Consider the following 20,665-nt stretch of genomic DNA (forward strand, 5'->3'; position numbering starts at 1 on the left):
ATGGGGGGGGGGAAAGCAAGAAAAGGACGGATGCAATTTACCAAGGTCAGCATTAGGACTTTCACGGATTCTCATTAGAAAAGGACAGTGGTGTCTACAGTGCAGCCAATTTCCCTTGAACATTCTCTTTGGTATAGACCTTTAAGAGTTGTTTGGGGATGTTTATTAATTTATTTGCAATAGGGGATACGGCAGATGACCGGCACATGGTTTCCTCCCTATGGGCACACAGGAAGATGTTTCCCAGACTCCCTGCAGGTCTGGGCAAAGGAGGGTGGGAGGAAGGGCTGTGAACACTCGTAGCTCTGGCCCCTAAAAACATCCTGCTGTCATCTTGATTTCCAAACAGATTTCAACAGGAGCTCGTATGTTTATTAACACCACCAATAACAGCAGCTCGCACCTACATACGTGCTCACAGAGGCGAGGTGCTCTTCTAAACACTTCATATCTTAACACGGTTGCAGCCTCACAACAACCCTAAAAAGCAGACACTACTGTCAACCCCTCGCGTTTTCACAGATGAGAAAACTGAGGCACGGAGAAGTCACGGAGCTCAGCTAAGACACTCAGCGAGTGACTGGCGGGGCTGAGGTCAGAACTCAGCGTCGGACTCCAATCTGAGCTCTAGCGACACTGTCTTTCTACACAGTGCTGGCTCACCACCTTCTCCTTCCCGGCTCCTTTATATTTATTATAATGAATTTCAGAAGCAGTTATAAGAGTCAAATAAAACTTAAGTGAAAATGGCTGTGGAATGCCATTTGCCTTAACAGCCTATCTGCCTGCAGAAACACTTACTTGCTCTCAAATGCTCTCTTCCATGAGGACTTTTATCCAAGTGGAAATGAGTAGGCTGAGCTAGAGCTGTGATTACCAAACCTGGCTTGGCATCGGGCATCAGGAGTTTCCTTAAAAATAGATTTCTGAGCAGAATATCTACAAAAAGGGCAAAGGATATAAACAGACAGTTCACGGAAACAGTAATACAGCCATAGGCTCTTGAACCCTATAAAAAGATGCTCAATGTCACTCATAATGAGAGAAATGCAGATTAAAACTAGATGAGATATCATTTTCCCTTATCAGGCTGGCAAAAATTCAAAAGTTGGTAACACAGGCTGCTGGCAGGACAGTAGCGGGAAAAGGCACTCACATGCTTTTGGGAGGAAAAGGCACTCACACACTGGTGGGGGGAAACGCACTCACATACTGTTGGTGGGAAGGTAAACTGGTAAACCTACGAAGTGATTCAACTGTATCTCAAAATTACAATTGCTTATAACCTTCATGCAAACAATTCCTCTGTTTGGAAATACAGTCTACAGACTAGCAAAACTGTGAGCTCATGCGGGCACAGGATTAACATCATAGAACTCCCTGTCACATCAAAAGAATGACAACAGCCCCATATCCACAAATAGAAGATAAGATTTTTTTAAAGTATATTCTATTTATAAAATGAAATGCTATGTATTGTAAAAGGGAAAAAGTGCTCTATCCTCTAACTTGGAGAAAAAAAATCTCCAAGATACTCTATTTAGGAAAAAAAAACAAGGTGCAGAACCTTGTTTCTGCACCCTTTTTATGAGGGTTGGGGGACGGGTATTGAAATTTGCATTTCTATTTGCTGCATAGGTACAAAGAAACTCAAAAGAGACATACAAAGTGATTGCTCTCACACATTGCTGGTAGAAGGACAACTGTACAAACAACCCTGGAGAACAATTGGCGAGGCTCTAGTAATGCTGAAGGTGTGCACATATCAACACCAGCAATTCCAACATACGGTCTCCATCCTAGAGAAACCAGGACACCGAGACCAGGCGACCCGCACGAGAATGCTCACTGAACACTGCCCGTGACAGTGAGGGTGCGAGCAAATGAGGGAAAAAGCTGGATGCAGAACACGTGCAGTTGGAAGCCATTTACGTGGAAATTTTAAACATGAAAAATAATATCATTTCTTGTTTATGAGTACAGACATTGTAAGTAAAAAGCATTTCTAAAGTATTCCTAGATAATAATAAAGACCAAATTCAAAGATACAAGTAACCTTGGAAGACGGAGAGAATTTTTATTTTTAATGATTAACATCTTTACTAATGATAAAGCCCTTATAAATGGTTCAAAAAGAATAAAAAGACACAATCGAGGGAGAGAGAATAGGGCAGGCATGTTTCAATTACATCTGTGGCTTTTTGGATCTTAAAAAGGGTAAAAGATATAAAGTAAAAAGAAAAAAAGTTCTTAGGTCCCAAATGAATCTAATCATTAGGGATTAGGATTGTTTTTTTGTTTATTGGTTGTTTTTTTTTTTAAATTTCCAGTTGATTCTGATAAGGCAGCCAATCTAACAACAATATCTGGATGAAACTAAACTAAAACGTCTCAGGTCTCTGCTGATTTTAAAAAATTAAAATTCTGTAACTGATTGATTGAAAGCAGTTTTGTCATCAGACTTCCATTTCTAATGAAGACTTCTTAGGTTCTTGTATTACAATATGCAATGGAAGTAAAGCACAAACATTAAGTGGAGCAATTAATCAAGTTAAACCCTTTAGAAAAAGATAACTTAGCAAGTATTTACTTCTTTTTAAAGCAATATCAGCAAATGCTAAAAAGTTTTTGCAGTTAAGCTCCCATTGACAGAGTCATCACTCTATAATTAGCTAAGGGCCTGTGATCTGTATCTCACATCTGCTGAAATAAGGTGTAAGACCATTTCACCCCATCAGCACCTGACATCTTGAAAAAGTTTTGTCTTTGTCTATTTGTGAGCTGCACTGTCCGCTCATTCCTATTTCCCAGTGAAACAGTAAAACCCAGTGAACGCTAGATGACTTCATGTTAGACCAATACCATTCACAAGGGAGCTGCTCGTTAGTACGCATAAAATACTCAACAGACTGCGAGAACAGATGGAAAAGAGAAGAAAGCTTAGGTTTCAGAGTGTCCTTTCTTGGGTTCTCCACTAGGGAACAGGTAAACACAAAAATGCAGAAGGCCAGATACAGGTAACCAAGACTGGGACCAGGTGAAGAAAACAGAATCACATATAAGGCTCCTCGTTTACCTCCTCATTCTCTCCCTCCTTACTGAAGGAATGGTGCTAAGAACCTAGAAGTGAGGAATAAAAAGAGAGAATGGCAGATTGTCAAGATGGCCCAGCAGAATGAAAATGAAAATGACGCCAGGAAATTCAGAGGTCAACTCCTGGCCCCATCACCGGTTGATCACTGTGACATCCCGTCTACCTGGGACTTGGTATCTCATCTGTAAAATGAAATGGCCAATAGTAACACCTTTTTCAGGCAGCGGTTTTGAGGATTAAGAGATAATAATGATGGAAAAGTACTTTGGTAACACCAGTGGTTGACATGTAACGTATTAAGATTCTGTGTCTGGAAGGCTAAGCAAATTCAGCAGCAGAAACTCCTGATCACAGGACTCCCATTAAAAAAAAAAAATGCTCTGCTCCATCTCCCAAATTACAGAGATGAGAAAAGCCACATCTATGTGTTCTGCGCCAACAGAAACCATCATTGCTGTCATCACAGAGTCTGACCCTTATACTTTCCTGGGGGATGAGAGGGAAGTGAGGCTCAAAGTTTAAAGGATGCTGGCATGTTACAAGAACCATTGTTATAAAATGTCTCATCAGGCTTTCCCACCCACTCCCAACCGGTTTTTCAAAGCAAGTACTAGCAGGCAATGATGGACTAGAAGGTTTGGACCAATTCTCCTGATAAAGACAATGAGGAAAGCAAGATGAAATATACACAGCATCTTCCTAAGAGCAAGAAAAGAGCTATTATCATAGTGTGGAATTACCTGGTCATGATCCAAAAGTATATGGGAATCCAGAGAAGTAGCCCAGCAGCCGGGACTGCCTTTGATACCCCCCAGAGGAGGGAGCCAAGAAGCTACGTAGCACCCTGACAGCTCTGGCGGAATAGGGACCGAAAGCTGGAGTCCAGGGCTCGCCAAGGATGAGGCCCCTGGCAAAACCCTCACGCTTAATATTAGGGCCCCAAGATTAGTAGCTGGAGTAAGACTGTAATAAAAATAAGCCTGCCCGGGCTTCCCTGGTGGCGCAGTGGTTGAGAGTCCGCCTGCCAATGCAGGGGACACAGGTTCGTGCCCCGGTCCGGGAAGATCCCACATGCCGCGGAGCGGCTAGGCCCGTGAGCCATGGCTGCTGAGCCTGCGCGTCCGGAGCCTGTGCTCCGCAACGGGAGAGGCCACAATAGTGAGAGGCCCGTGTACCGCAAAAAAAATAATAAATAAGCCTGCCCTTGAATGGACTGCAGGCTGACTTCAAGTCACCTGGATGGCTCTGAAAATCTCAAGCTCTGAAATTAAATTAAACTGATTTTGGAGACCTACTGCCCCCTCAAGCATGTGGCACAGGCAAATGCTCTTGGATAGAAAAAAGCACTGTGCTGAGAATCAAATTATTTCTTTAAGGACAACTAGACACGCACAAGAAAAAGAATGAAATTGGACCCCTACCTCACACTACAAGCAAACACTACATCAAAATGGATCACAGACTATATTTATGAGCTAACACTATAAGGTTATTACAAGAAAATATAGGTGTAAATCTTAAGGCCTAGGATTAAACAATGGTTTCTTAGAAATGACACAAAAAGCAATAAAAAGGAATGAGATATTAATCCATATACAACATGGATGAACCTTGAGAACATTATGCTAAGTAAAAGAAGACAGTCACAAAAGGACATATGTTGTATGAGTGCGTTGGCAAATCTGCAGGGACAGAAAGCAGATGAGTGGTTGTCTGGGGATGGGGCTGGGGGAAATGACCGCTAGCATAGTGAGGACAGCTTTTCTCTTTGGGTTCATGAAATTGTTCTGAAATTAGATTATGGTGATAGTTGCACAACTCTGTGAATATACTAAAAACCACTGAATCGTATGTTAAAAGGATGAATTGCATGAAATATGAATTATACTTCAATAAGCTGTTATTAAAAATGATTATAATATTTTTTCCAAATAAAATGCCCAGCATGATCATTAGATAACCTGGCATGCAAGACGACAAAATGACATGAACAAGAAAAGGCACAACAGATAACAGAACCAGGTCCAAACTCAACCAAAACCACTGTCAAAACAATTATGTCTGTTATGTGCTTGTTATTGGAGAGAAAAGCCAAACAAACATTCCTAAAAAGAAACAACCAGAAATTCAAGAACTGGAAACTACCATAAACAAAATTAAGAATCCAGTGAACAGGAACAAACTTAACAGCAGATTAGATCCAGCTAAAGAGAGACACAGTGAGCTGGAGAGTAACAAGAAAATATTAACCAGACTAAAGGGAAAAAAAGGATAGTAAAACACAAAGAGAAGATAAAAGTGGAATATAGTGAAAAAGTCTAACATATATTTAAATTAGTTGGGGGAGAGGAGGAAATGGGCAAAGTTATATTTTAAGGGAAATGGTTGAAAATTTTTTCTAAAACAGAAAAATACCAATCCACAGATTTAAAAATCCCAGGGAATCCCAAGCAGAATAAATAAAAAAGAATTGACATCCAGATACAATAAAGTGAAACCAGAAAATCAAAGTAAAAGAGAAAGCTCTATCCTCCTTGGAGAAATGTCTGTTTAGGTCTTCTGCCCGTTTTTGGATTGGGTTGTTTGTTGTTTTTGTTATTGAGCTGCGTGAGCTGCTTGTATACTCTGGAGATTAATCGTTTGTCAGCTGCTTCGTTTGCAAATATTTCCTCCCATTCTGAGGGTTGTCTTTTCGTCTTGGTTATGGTTTCCTTTGCTGCGCAAAAGCTTTTAAGTTTCATTAGGTCCCATTTGTTTATTTTTGGTTTTATTTCCATTTCTCTAGGAGGTGGATCAAAAAGGATCTTGCTGTGATTTATGTCATAGAGTGTTCTGCCTATGTCTTCCTCTAAGAGTTTTATAGTGTCTTGCCTTACATTTAGGCCTTCGATCCATTTTGAGTTTATTTTTGTGTATAGTGTTAGGGAGTGTTCTAACTTCATTCTTTCACATGTAGCTGTCCAGTTTTCCCAGCACCACTTATTGAAGAGGCTGTCTTTTCTCTATTGTATATTCTTGCCTCCTTTATCAAAGATAAGGTGACCATATGTGCGTGGGTTTATCTCTGGGCTTTCTATCCTGTTCCATTGATCTATATTTCTGTTTTTGTGCCAGTACCACACTGTCTTGATTACTGTAGCTTTGTAGACATTTCTCCAAAGAAGATATACAGATTGCCAACAAACACATGAAAGGATGCTCAACATCACTAATCATTAGAGAAATGCAAATCAAAACTACAATGAGGTATCACCTCACACTGGCCAGAATGGCCATCATCAAAATATCTACAAACAGTAAATGCTGGAGAGGGTGTGGAGAAAAGGGCACCCTCTTGCACTGGGAATGTAAACTGATACAGCCACTATGGAGAACAGTATGGAGGTTCCTTAAAAAACTAAAAATAGGGCTTCCCTGGTGGTGCAGTGGTTGAGAGTCCGCCTGCCGATGCAGGGGACGTAGGTTCATTCCCCTGTCCGGGAAGATCCCACATGCCGCAGAGCGGCTGGGCCCGTGAGCCATGGCCGCTGAGACTGCGCGTCCGGAGCCTGTGCCCCGCAACAGGAGAGGCCACAACAGTGAGAGGCCCGCGTAACGCAAAAAGAAAAAAACAAAACTAAAAATAGAACTACCATATGACCCAGCAATCCCACTACTGGGCATACACCATGAGAAAACCATAATTAAAAAAGTCATGTACCACAATGTTCATTGTAGCACTATTTACAATATCCAGGACATGGAAGCCACCTAAGTGTCCATCAACAGATGAATGGATAAAGAAGATGTGGCACGTATATACAATGGAATATTACTCAGCCATAAAAAGAAACGAAACTGATTTATTTGTAGTGAGGTGGATAGACCTAGAGTCTGTCATACACAGTGAAGTAAGTCAGAAAGAGAAAAACAAATACTGTATGCTAACACATATATATGGAATCTAAAAAAAAAAAGGTTCTGAAGAACCTAGGGGCAGGACAGGAATAAAGACACAGACGTAGAGAACGGACTTGAGGACACAGGGAGGAGGAAGGGTAAGCTGTGACGAAGTGAGAGAGTGGCATGGACATATATACAGCACCAAATGTAAAACAGATAGCTAGTGGGAAGCAGCCGCATAGCACAGGGAGATCAGCTCGCTGCTCTGTGACCACCTAGAGGGGTGGGATAGGTGGGAGGGAGACGCTAGAGGGAGGAGATATGGGGATATATGTATACATATAGCTGATTCACTTTGTTATACAGCAGCAACTAACAAAACAATGTAAAGCAATTATATTCCAATAAAGATGTTAAAAAAAAAAAAAGAAACCTCTAGAAGCAGCCTGTAAACAGGGGGTATATTGCCTTTTGAAGACAAAATTTAAAGTGATTAACCTCAAAGTAATCAGAATATTCCACTATCAAAGACAAAACTATTCAGGTTAATCCATTGTTCACCTACGCTTGGAAAAAAGTACAAATTCAATAAAACAGATCTCAGAAAGAGGTTTGGGAAAGAAAATGTCTCAGAAACAAAAGCAACAAGTTACCTTCAGCCACTGTTCGGCCTGCTCCTTGCTCTGGACAGCAAGAACAAGTGGGTCTGTTCCCTGCTGAGTAATTTTCAATTCGTGCTTCTTCTTTTTGCTGTCTTTTGGGATGTATGTAATGTTGCAACCTTGGAGCGGCAGTTCCATCTGGGGCTGCTGGTCCTTGGAACTTTTGTAGCACTGCATTGGACAGGAGAAATCAAAGTTAGGCTGTAAGGAAGTCCAAGCAGAAACACTGATAAAACTCCGGCACAATGAAAACAGGAGTACTGGCGAAGCACCTGGAGGTCCGACTGAAGGGTGGAGATACTCAGAGATTGGAAGAGCGACCTGCAGACACTGGGACTCACATACAGAGCACCGCTCCACACCAGCACCTCCCCTCCATGTGCGTGCAAAAACATCTGCTCGTTAATTCAGCAGAATTTACCAAGCACCCAGGAGATGACTCAGTGGGAAACAAAGTCCCTGCTCTGATGGAGCTTATGTTCTAGTGGAGCTTCCCCATTAAGCGACACGAAGATACTAGATTTGCTGAAATGGCGCTGCCGCCCTATTGGCAGACAGGACCTTGGATACTTTACTCCACAACCTATGTTGTTTGGTCTCCTCCTATCCCATCCCTATCCTCCTTCTGAAAGACAGGTGAATGATTTTATGAAGAGTATACATATCAACATATAACGGACAAAAAAGTCTGCAAAGCTGTGCTTTCTGGTTGAGTAGAGGGTCCAAAACGCACGCTGCTCCGTCTGCATCACTGACATTCGCCCTAGAGCTTTCAGTGCTGTGGGGACACGGACACTGAGTTCCCATCACTCTCGCCTGATCTAGACCTCTCAAACCAGATCTTTGTCCAAAGGCTTCCCCTCCTGCCCAGGGCTCACTGCATTACTGGGGACCAAAAGCACAGCCCGTAATGGCAATACGTGCTCTAAGAGTTCAGGTGTCTGGGTCCCAGCTCTGCGACTAATTTAATCCGGGTTCCCACAAGTCGTTTAAGCCTTCTGAGCCTGCTTCCTTTTTTGTGAAATGATTTATTGCTGTTTTTATTATTATTTTATTGAATTACATTATTATTAAATAATTAGCAACAATAACAGTGGCTACCAAATACTGAGTGTCTACCTTATGTGAGGCATTTCATACATCTCATTTAATCGTCACGTTTGTCCATTTTGCAGATTAGGAAATTGAGGTTCTGGTGGTTGGAAAACTAGTCCAAAATCAGGCATCCTGAACAGTGGCAGAGCCAGGGCTCTAGCCCCAAACTTTGTGAGTGCAGAGCCTGCACCCAGGACCCTAATCCATCTACTGACGAAGGAATGAATGAACAGATGCTTCTTTTCAGAAATGATTTCTAGAGCCCTTTCCTGTTTTACAGTTCTAAGACCTTGGCTCCTAAATGGCACCGGTATGGAAGATACCCACTTTTTTAAGAAGTAAAACTGATGGCCACCCTGCCTAAAAAGGAAGAAAAAAATACACCAAAAACAACTAATCTCAGGTTGCTATGAATGTTTACCATTTACCAGACTTTTCACATTCTCAGCATGTGCAAAAAAAAAAGTGAAAAGGAAACTAACAGTAGAAGGAATTGGAAAGGAAATTTTTTTTTTTAATTAAATGAATTTATTTATTTATTTTTGGCTGTGTTGGGTCTTCGTTGCTGCGCGCGGGCTTTCTCTAGCTGTGGCGAGCAGGGACTCCTCTTCATTGTGGTGCGCGGGCTTCTCATTGCGGTGGCTTCTCTTGTTGGGGCGCATGGGCTTCTCATTGCAGTAGCTTCTCTTGTTGGGGCGCACGGGCTCTAGGCTCGCGGGCTTCAATAGTTGTGGCGCTTGGGCCTCAGCAGTTGTGGCTCGCGGGCTCTAGAGCACAGGCTCAGTAGTTGTGGCGCACGGGCTTAGTTGCTCCACGGCATGTGGGATCTTCCCGGACCAGGGCTCGAACCCGTGTCTCCTGAATTGGCAGGCGGATTCTTAACTACTGCACCACCAGGGAAGTCCCAGGAAATTTTATAGCTTATATTTTTGCTTAAGTTAAACACTTCAAAATGGACATGTTATCAGTAATACCATACAGTAACGTCTGGAGCTCCCTGCAGGTTGGATTCCCAGGGAAGATGACTGTGAAACAGAGCAGCACACGGGATATTTATTAAGGGGCATTTATTTAAGAGCTATGCCTGTAGGAGGACGGGGACTGGGTAGAGGAAGAAGGTACGCTTCAGTGCAGTCCAAATACAAGGCCCTGAGGAACCCCACGGGAAATCTGGAGCTGGACCGCGCCTGCAGGCTGGTCCCACGAGGCGGGGCATTCACACTCAGGATCACAGCAGATGCAGACGCCCTGGGAAGGGACGTGACCTTGGGTAGCTGTCTGCCGGCAGCCGTCCCCACAAGTGAGGGAACCGAACGGGTCTGTCCACCAGAGAGCTGCCTGGGCATAGAAACGAACAGGTTCTGGAAGGCTACTCAAAACAGCTGGTCGTGGTGGTGCCTGTGCGAAGACAGGCCGGGAGCACTTAGGAGAGGCTGGCTTTCTGTTCTGTCGATTTTTTTTTTCACCATCAACAGGGGTCATTTGGGCGGTTGGATCATAGGTCATTTTTGAATGAAAAAATGCTTCTTAATGAAACTTTGATTCTGCATTTCATCAAAGACGGTGCTTTCACACGGCTTTCCATTAATCTCTTCTTAAATATTTACGACTCCTATAAATGGCAGGCATTATCATCCTGGTTTGGAAGATGGGAAACCCGGTAGGTGATGCAAGAAACAGAAGATGAAGAGGGAGGGAGGGAGGAGACGAGAGCAGGGGTGGTGGAGCGGGGGCTGGGCAGAGGGTCCGATGTCCGCTAACCCTACCCTCCACCACAAGCTGCCCACAGTGCGTTTTACATGAGAGTCGACTGTGTAGTTTTAAAATGTTTATATAATATATCCACTTCTTGCAGCCATTATGTCAGATTGTAAATACGGACCATATTAATCTTTTTCATCTTTTTTTTTCTTTCGTTCTTTACTTTAAAATTCCCCCATGGCATCATCACTTTTGGCATATTCTAAATTTGGGAGAAATTCAGGCCACACATGTGGAAAAAACATGTACTTGCGCTGTTTAAAAAAAAAATTTTTTTTTAACAAAACCATTAATTAAAAAACATACAATGTCCTAAGAATCTAGTAAATCAGATTCCCATAATTCACAGATGAGACTGTTTTTTTAACGGGGGTTATCTGCTCCACTGAAAAATGAGTTACAGAATCATACATTCTCATGTGTTCTGTTTTAATATACTTTTGAGTGATTTTTTTTCCTCAAGGTTAATTTGAAGGGAAAACAAAATACAATAACACACTCTTAACATTCACAATGCCAATAACCAGCCATGGTTTCTACAGCTGGGAAGGAAGGAGGAGGGACAGACGGTGTGTCTCAAAGGCTCTTGCTTCCTTACTGGGTTCCCCGGTAGACTAACACCTACAGCAAAGGGTCTCTGTCCTCCTGTCTCCGTTCCTCTGTTACTTACTCTGTCTTTCTATTCTGCCTCTCTGAGTTACAAGAAAAGAAAAAAAAGAGTCAGCCTTTTGCTTTCCAAAAGAATTTCCTTTCCTGGGCACTCTCCCCCAGACCTCGCCTGGCCTGCCCGGCCCACTTCGATGACCTGGCTTTGAGGAATTCACTGACTCACTACAAATGAGAAAATCCACCCTGCGACCTCTGGCAAGTTAAAGCAGCGTGCATTTCCACTGACATGAACCGCAGACGCTGGCTCCAGATGGGGATGGTTTTGCCCGCTGGTTGCTTCAGGGGGGCTGGCGAAACCAACAGCGTTAAAGCCATGGTAGCCTCGGCCAGGGCTCACTGACGGCCCATCACGGGCCAGCCCTTGACCGCTGTTCCCTCTCCCTCCGCCCTTGACCGCTGTTCCCTCTCCCTCCCGCCGATGTTACCGCCACCCGCCTGGGTGTACATTCCACCCAGTTAGACGGCCGACCACATCTTACCGACTCTACACAAGAGCAACCAAGTCGCAAGGCTTTACCAGTAGTTTGGTGTCTTTGATGACGCAGAGTAACTTGGTCCACTGCCCGAAGCGTTTCTTCCGCAGCAGGAAGGCACAGATCTTGGCGTCCTTCACCAGGTCCATGGAGGCCTCCTCCGAGGGCCACTGGTGCCGCGTTTTCTTCCCCTTTCCGTCTTCCTCCTCTTCGTCATATGATTCATAAGAGCTACTCATTGCATCTGAGTCATAATCTGTCAAAAGTAAGAAATAAAAGTAAAAACCCTGGTTACAAAAGCCTTACCTTGAGAACCACCTACGGGCTACAGGCCACATTATTATACTCATAAACGAGAAAGGGGCTTCTGCCTTCAAGTAACTGGGGAAACGTTAGTTAGCAAAAACAGGGGAAAAATAACTAAGGCTTGGGCAGCGGAAACTCAACGCAGAGCTTTCAACTGAAGTGACTAAGAACGCCATATTTACAAAAACCGCTTCCGGACTCTTCTATACGGGCCCAGCACCTGCAGACCCTACGCTGTCGAATCCTTGCTGCATTCTTGCCGGGCACCACGACCCCCATCTCGCAGAGAGTTGCGCCAAAGAAAACTCCCACCCACGCCTTCACGTTAAAGTCCTTTCAAGTCTGCAATGTCCTCGTCCTTCCTGGCATCGCCGCACGCACAAACCCTTCCTAAGGTTCGAGATCCAGCCCAAGGCCACCCCTCTCCTTCAGGTCATCCGTGGGATTTTCAGAAAGGTTCACACCTCCTTCTGGCTCTGCCATGCACCCACACTTAAACACCGGGTTGTCTGTAGTCTCCCAGCTAGATCCCACTTTCCCTTACCTCGGGGTCTCACACGCTGCTCTCACCCAGGCTTCACACTCATCCCACTCAGACTCCTGCCTTTGCCTGGACATGTGCTCTCATCACTCAGGACTTAACTTACAGCACCTCCTCCCTGAAGCCCTCCCTGGATCACCAGCACTGACTGCTATAGACTGAATTGGGTGCCCCCCAAATTCACGTGTTGAAGCTCAAACCCCAATGTGACTGTATTTGGCGACAGGACTTTTAGGAGGTAATTATGGTTAAATGAGGTCGTAATCCCCTTAGAAGAAAAGAAAGAGGGAGATCCCACGCTCTCTCCCTGCCGTGTGAGGACACGGGGCGAAGGCGGATGTACATAAGCCAGGAAGAGAGCCCTCACCACAGGCTGACCATGCCAGAGCCCTGATCGTGGGCTTCCAGCCTCTAGAACTCTGAGAAAATAAATGCCTACTGTTTTATCACCCAGTCTATGCTATTTTGTTACGGCAGCCTGAGTTAAGACACCAGGTGAAATGCCCCTCCCCTCTGCTTCCACACTACCCAGCACAAAACTTATCTCACTGTATTGTCACCTCTGTTTGTCTGCCTGTCCCACATCAGGCTGTTAAGTCCCCTGCAGGAAGGGAGGCCACCCTGTTGGATGTGATTGTCCCAGCACTTAACAAACTACCTGGCACAGGGCCAGTAACAAATATTTATAGAAGGGAGAACTGTTAGATCGACTGAAATTCAATGCAAAGCCCTCAGAAGGACGGCTGGCTTCTTAAAAGTGATGAATAAATACTAGTGACTATGAGTGATCTTATTAATTTCAGCCCTGCTGGATCATAAGGTCCTGGAGGCCGTGTCTGATTCATCTCTGCACTCCCCTCAACCCCCGGACACATCTGGAATACATTTGCTTTCATAACACACGTGAGGAATGAACACCTAAATGAGGAATGAGCGACAGATAAGGAGAAACCATGGATGAAGCAACCGGTTGCACAGACGGGAGAAGGGGCAGAAAAGGCTGACCTTGCACACAGCAGAACTCACTGGAAACCGGGCTGTGATTTGTACTCCGTGGTCACACTTGCATGTTACTCTCCCCACAAAGATTTATTTACTAAGCGGGGGGAGGAATGGAAAGACTGGTAGTTTAGATTGAATTTTAAATCCTGATAAAGTAGTCAAGGAAGGATTTTAAGCAAGAGACTAGGATGACCGAAGAGGTAACTCTGGCAAGTCATATTTTATGCACTTTTTTATAAATATATTTTATAATAAAAGGTTTTTTAAGTTTAGCACAGTGGGCACGTAGCACATGGGGAAGGAAGTATGAAACCATGAAAGACCACGTGCTGCTCCATGGCCCAGGGTTCACTGAGAGATTTCAGACGGACGGTGGAGCAAGTCCTAATTTATCCTGGAAAGATGCTGCTCACAACAGCTTGGGGGGCCATGAACCCCTCAGCGCTTAGCTCATTTTCTAGAACATCAAATTCAGTAAACACTGAATGAACAAATGAACAAAAGAATTAATGACTAAATCAGTCAGAAATGGGAACATTTCATTTCATTCATGCAACAAGTATTTATTGAGCGCTCACTATGTGTCAGGCAGTAGTTTTTATACTTATATCTGTACGCCGTGGGATAAGGCTGTGAAAAGAGGAAGCCAGCTCTGCACTTACACCCTCTGCCTTGCTGGCCGTCTTAGCCACCCGGAGGCGGGCACAGAGCAGTATCCTTATCTCAGAGGAAAGGAACGAGGATGCTGAGAGATCAGGTGACTCATCCGAGACCCCATCCTGATGAAGGATGAAGTGAAAACCTGATTCTGAACTGAAAACGTAGACCGTGCCCCTGGCTACCCAGGGGTTGAGATCCACGCCTGGAATCCATGGCCCACCTTCTTCTGAGAGAGCAGGACTGATGGAAAGACGTTACAAGAACGTCAGCCAACTTAGCAGCAAACCAAGCAGTCTGAGCCCACAGGATGACCCGCTCACTGGCAAGTCTCTTGGGACCAACAGAGTCCAGGGTTCCTCCTGGGGGCTGTAACAGGATGTCAAGGGGTCCGGTGTCAGGGCTGGGGTCGGGATTTCGTTAGGAGGTAACGAGGGCCCCGTGGAAAGCTAAGAAAGACACAGAGCTGGGGAGGAGAGCAGAGAATCACCGACGGCGTGTCCTTATCTCCTCTAACTCTCTTCCCGACGGCCGTTCTGACCAGGTGCTCGGGCACACCTTCAATAGCTCCGCCATCATGTGAGGTCGAACCCCTGGAATCAATCTCCCGTTCCACCTCGTGGTGCTGCTTCTCCTCTGCTCAAACCCTGCTCTAGAAACTGGAAACAGAAGCCTTTGGCAGGCTCTCACAGGTGAAGCTCAGTGCCGACCCGCAGGATCTCAGGGCGCAGCGTTGGCAGCCTCTGCTGAGAACCACTTCATTTTGAGAGATGGCCTTGGGCGCGCCGCCACCGCCCTAGTACAGTCTAAACACTTGATCGCGGAGCACCAGGTTACCATCAACCTGAGCTGCCCCGCAAGGGCTCCGGGTCATCCAACCCGCTGAGGAGCACGTGGCATCGCATCGAAGCAGGCGTGTGTCCACTGGGCTCCATCAGGCCCTGAAGACGTAAGCGAGGGGCATAAGCAAGTGGCTCGGAAGTCTGTGCCCCTATTCTCTCCGCACTGGTTCGTGGGCACGCCTGGCATTTGCTCGGTCAAGACTCGAGAGGGACTGGCAGCAAGGAGGTCTGCGGAAGGGGCTGTGAGTAGGGCTCCCGAGGTGAGCACCTGCACGTCGGGTGGATGCTTAGCAAGGGGCAGCCTCGCCAGAATCACCAGCAGGCAACCACACGACCCACTACATAGACGTCAGTGAGCTGCTTTGCCCAGACTTCTTGTGCGAATGGACTCCTGCACAGGCAGCTGGTGTCGGGGCGGAGGTGACACATGGAACTCAGCAACATGGACTTCCTCTCAACAAGGGCCATCCGACTCCTGGCACTTGTGAGTGTCCTGCCTGCACACGACACTGTTCCCTGGGCTGTCAGCCAGCCGCCTACTCACGGGTTATGCCTGGACCACGTGCACCATGGAAGGGCAGCGCTTTATTCCCACTGGAGGGGATAAAGTAAACCCGCTGCCCACGACGCTCCTGCAGGAAGCGTCATCCGTGGGCTGCAAGCCTTGCTTCTGACCCCGGAACTCATTTTACAGCAACTGAAGTTGACGGCAATGGGTTCGTGCTCATGAAGCTCACTGGTCTCGCCTTGTCTTCGTCACCCTGAAGCAGCCGACGCAGCAGAGACCAGCGCAGTCCCTTCGGAACATTCCATTTCAGGCCCGGCCTGACTGGTCACACCTGTGGGGCTGGGGGTGGGATCTTCCAGAATATCTCCAAGCACAGGTCTGGGAACCCAGGGGTGAAACGGTAGTGACTCCACTCACCATCACCCCTAGGCATCCGCTCACTAAAATTCTGCTGCCGTTCCTGGACATTTTGGCTCTGCTGCGCACAGGTCTTCCTCTCTAGGGGCAGAATGTCCCCTCTAAGGGACACAGCGATGGCTCCACTGGCCGAGAAGTGGAGACAACAGACAAACTAGGGGTCCCTGCAGTGACTGGGTGACTGGTCCCGCCCACCAAGAAGCTGTGACCACACATGGGGAGAAGAGCACGTCCAGGTCCAGCAGATCCCTGGGACGTCCTTAGCACTCGAGTCAGCGGGACACTGCCACGGTCCAGTACAGGTAGTCCTGCTGGAGCCCAGGCCTTTCAGGAAGGAAAGCCAAGCCACTGTACTGGACCATCAACCAAGGTGCTTGCTGAAGGCAAAGGGGACATGCAGGATGTTATAAATACCAGCTAGGACCATGGACCGTTTGTGGAAGTGAGGACTGAGCCCTTTACGAGGTTCTTGTCCATATTCTGATAGGGCTCTAACTGTGTACGTATAATCGAGTCCTTTTCTTCCCCTCTCACGTCCCCTACCATCTAACAGAGAAGTGCTAACAGCAGTTGACCCTGGCTTCATCTTCTAGTGGCAGGCTCCCAAAGGGGAGAGTGTGACTTGGCCAGAAGAGAACGAGGTCACCCCAAAGTGGACAGAGGATGTCATACCCTCTGGGGAGTCGGGGCGTTTCCGTCACACCAGTCACAGTTGAACCCTGTTACACTGAACCACCACTCTGCCCCCGTCTTCGCTTGCACATCCACTGCGGGTAGAGAGGTGCGTGGGTGTCAAGCCGACCCAGGAGAAGTGGTGGTGCTCTTACGCTGTACCCACTCGGCAAGGCTGGGATGCATCCCCCCAGACTCCCTTTGCTGGGTGCTTCTGGGCTAGGACTGGCCACAAGAGAAGTCTATGAGCAACCTGGACATCGGGAGGGTGCCAGGCGCTGCAGCTTGCGCTCGTGAGTGCTGGGCTGCAGGCCTTCCTTGTCGGCGCTCCCGCAGGGTCCCCTGCCCGGCCGCCTCTGGGTCCTGGCCAGGCGCGTGTGGCTCCACGGAGCCGCGGTCCGGCCTCCCGCACGGGGCCCCGCGTCGGGGAGTGAGAGGCACGGGGGTTCCCAGCATCCTTCCTCGCCCCCGGGCCTTGTGCAGCTCCCCTTGATGCCGGCCGGCCCCCCAGCACGCATCTGCCCTGGTTCCCACGACCCCACAGGGTCTCGCGTCTACAACACGCCCCTGCCCCACGACGTGGTTCTGCTTCTCCAGTAAACTGGGCCTGACTCAGGGCTCGACAAAGCGGCCAGAAACCCATGCGTAAGCGAAGGCGGCGCGACCCTGGCCCGACCCGGCCGCAGACCCCTGCCACGGCTCCCCACGCGGAGGGTCCTGGCCGGCAGCCGAGGCTCAGGCACAGATGTCTGAGCGAAGTGCTGGCACTGCGGACCCACTGTCCCTCCCCAGGCAGCAGTCCTTCCATGGCCCTCCCTCTGGGCTTAGCTCAACCAAAGGGGCCCAACCTCAGCAGTTAAGGACACGACACACCGGTCGCGTGGGCCTTCTCGGACCAAAGACGACCAAAGGTCCCCGCAAGTCAAACAGAATTACTCTCGGTCTCTAGTCTTGAAAGTATGTTGGAGCGGGACAAGGAAGGTGGGAGAAGGCTGGGACCCAACGTTCCCAACGGTGGGAAATACCCTCATCAGCAACTGTTTTTCCTTTACTCCTTGTTTTCAGAAAGAGAGGAATCCACTGAAGTTTTGAATTATATCAAGCCGTTTAATTTTTCGTGTTTTCTCATTAATTTACTATCTTCTGAAACAGTGGACACTTAGAAATTACTTGAATGCATTTTTCCCAAATGGTTCTAAAATGAAAGAGAAATTTAAATATTTAATATTCGGATCTCAAAACCCAGTATTTCACAGCCTCCTTGTCAGAACTGTCCCTTCTCTCATTCAGAATTCACTAAGAGGCCCTCAAGTCTCTACTGATGCTGGGCCGAGGCTGTGTCGGCCTGCTCCAGAGCAAACAGGCACAAGAGAGCGGGAAAGGCCACTGCCCTCCAGGGCCTAAGGTCCCGCTCGCCTGGCTTCTGTGTGTCCCCCTTCACGGTCAGAAAACATCCTGGGGGTATTTCCTGGAACGATCAAGTTAGATTCCGCTTTGCTGAAATGGCCCTGCTTGTTTGCTGCCAGGGGAAAGAAAGATCAGAAAACTCCAAGTCTGCACGAAGCAGAGACTTCAGGGGACAGGCCGACGGCGACAACGGAGAGCGCTTCCGTGAGCAGAGGGAGGAGGTGGGAGAATGGGACACAAGATGCGGAGACACGGAGGCCTCTCCGTGACACGAGCAGATCACGCCTTCACTCCCCATTTTACGCATGTTTTACAGGAAAGGCAAGCTGGATTCCCTAAGGCAGCACACTCAGATATGCCACATCTGCCGCATGGCGAGACAAAGCACGCTGCCTGCTGCCAGAGTATTGGGAGCAAAAGCAAAGGCAAGGATCTAAAAACAAACTCCAGAGGTAGTTACAACAGGTGCTCAACGCCACTGCCCTTCTGTGCCTGTGAAGGCCGGCTGCCTACAAAGGGGCACTTCTGAGTGCCGGCAGGCAGCTAACGATCGTGTCACGACGGCCCTAACGTAGGCCAAAGCATTCTTGTAAAACCTGTATGAATGGGGAACAAAAAAAGAAACAGGAAACAACCTAAATGTCCGTCGACAGATGAATGGGTAAAGGAGAGGTGGTGCATACACGCAGTGGAATATGACTCGGCCATAAAAAAGGGCAAAATAATGCCATTTGCAGCAACTAGAGATGATCATACTAACTGAAGTAAGTCAGAGAGAGAAAGACAAACACCATGTGACATCACTTACATGTAGAATCTAAAACAGGACACAGATGAACCTGTCTGTGAAACAGAAACAGGGACGTAGAGAACAGACCGGTGGTTGCCAAGGGGGAGGGGGGTGGGGGAGGGCTGCAGTGGGGTTTTGTGATTAGTAGATGGAAACCGGTGTATACAGGACGGATAAACAACAAGGTCCTACTGTACAGCACAGGGAACTAGGTTCAGTACCCTGGGATAAACCCTAATGGAAAAGAATAGGAAAAAGGATGTATATATACATATAACGGAGTCACTTTGCTGTACAGCAGGAATTAACACAACATTGTGATTCAACTCCGCTCCAGTAAAAAATAAACTGAAAACAAACAAACAGCTACGAGGAGACGCCTGCTTGCTGTGTTTATTTTACAGACACGCTTTCTCGGAGGCACCATGAATGCAGCCTAAGAGGGACGTGCCCTGGTCAAGGCGGCGGGGAGGGACCCCATGAAAACATGCCTCAGAAAGTCATTCTCTTCTGACCACAGGGAACACGTTTCACTGGCTGACGCATGCTCCCACAGCAGCAAGAAATCTGAGTCACAAGAAAGACAACAATCTGAAATTACCGAAGGTACCTGGTGGACACCTTAGACTTTTCGAAACCCTTTCTGTAGCCCCCTCTCCTTGGGTTCAGAAGTTCCTGAAGTCCACATTTCCATGGTGTTGTGTAATGCCCCTACCCCCCTTCACCCGAAAAGCGGGAGGGCTCCCCAACAGCCCGGCAGGTCGGGGGGCCACTCACTTGAGGTGATGTATTCCGGAGCCTTCCCGGGACTCAGCGGCACGGCCTCCTCGTAGTAGCCTTCCGGGAGAGAGGATGTCGGTAGCGGTGGTGGCCCGCTGTCAGGCGGCTGAGCGAAGAAAGGAAGAAACAACAGAGCATGATCGTTAGGGGGAAATTCTGGGTCTGCACCTAACAGGTGTTGATGGGCATTTTCCTCCCTCCTTTGTAAAGTCTCTGGAGAAAAAGAACATCGTCCAAAGAGCTCCCAACGTTCGGCTCTTGGCGGGATCTGCGCTGCCCGCCCGCTCACGGCCACCCTCAGCCTGGCCCTGTCCACGCCACTCGATCCACACGACCTGCCGGCTGTCACCAGACGCGCGCTGGCCCTCGCAGACCCCTCCCCCAGAGCAGAGACAGGCGTCTCTCCCCCCCTCTGCCCCACGCCACCGCCCTCCCAGATGCCCAAGCTGACTTTCCCCTTCACGGCCTGCGTCCTACACTGGAGACCCCCGAGGGGCACAGAGACGGCTCAGGTCCACCCATGCTCATCACAGGGCAAGCACCAGGGACACAGCAACTGAACACGTGGGTACGTTTGTCCACACAATCTCACCACACTCCTCCTGTGTGCCAGGGAAACTTCTCAAAAAAGAGAAGAGGAAATCACCTATGAGCCCACCTCTAAAAGGAACTGGAAATTATTCTCTGGAGAAGGAATCTGACAGACTCTGAGACGGAGGCACCCTGATTTTGAAGCCGTAACTTCAGAGCATGGAGAGCTGGCAGGCTCAGGACCACCCAGATTCAAGCAAGACCGGCTGAAGCACCACCCCCTCAGAAGTCCCTGAGGACTCGAAAGCAGACCCACCTCTTCTTCCCGTGAACACGTATGGGATCTGCTCGTTCCATCCCTCACTGGTCCTTAGGTCAACAGAAACAGGTGAAGGGCACGAAAGCCAACATCCTCCAAACGCCTGCTATCTGCCTGGCACTGTCCTCTGCAGCCTCTGCACCGGTTACAAGCTACATCAGTCATCCACCCAGGGACCCTTCACGGTCGAGATTCCATCACCCGATGTTTTACAGATATGGGAAGTGAGGCTCCGAGTCCAAAACCTCGTGCTCAAG

The 20,665-nt window shown here is 47.7% G+C and overlaps 1 protein-coding gene across 2 annotated transcripts in view; it reads right to left on the reverse strand.

Moving 5' to 3' along the window:
* The window catches only part of AFAP1 (actin filament associated protein 1), a 149,217-nt gene that overhangs the window by 59,235 nt on the left and 69,317 nt on the right, over nucleotides 1-20,665 (reverse strand). For both annotated transcript variants that reach the window (XM_082653935.1, XM_082653936.1), the window contains 3 exons: nucleotides 19,556-19,664; nucleotides 11,681-11,892; nucleotides 7,630-7,809 (listed from right to left, as the gene is read on the reverse strand). In XM_082653935.1, coding sequence (XP_082510061.1) covers nucleotides 7,630-7,809; nucleotides 11,681-11,892; nucleotides 19,556-19,664 — 501 coding nt within the window. The remainder of the gene's footprint in view (nucleotides 1-7,629; nucleotides 7,810-11,680; nucleotides 11,893-19,555; nucleotides 19,665-20,665) is intronic.

This window comes from Grampus griseus (assembly GCF_964374135.1).
Source record: "Grampus griseus genome assembly, chromosome: 4".
In the NCBI taxonomy this organism is placed as follows: Eukaryota; Metazoa; Chordata; class Mammalia; order Artiodactyla; family Delphinidae; genus Grampus; species Grampus griseus.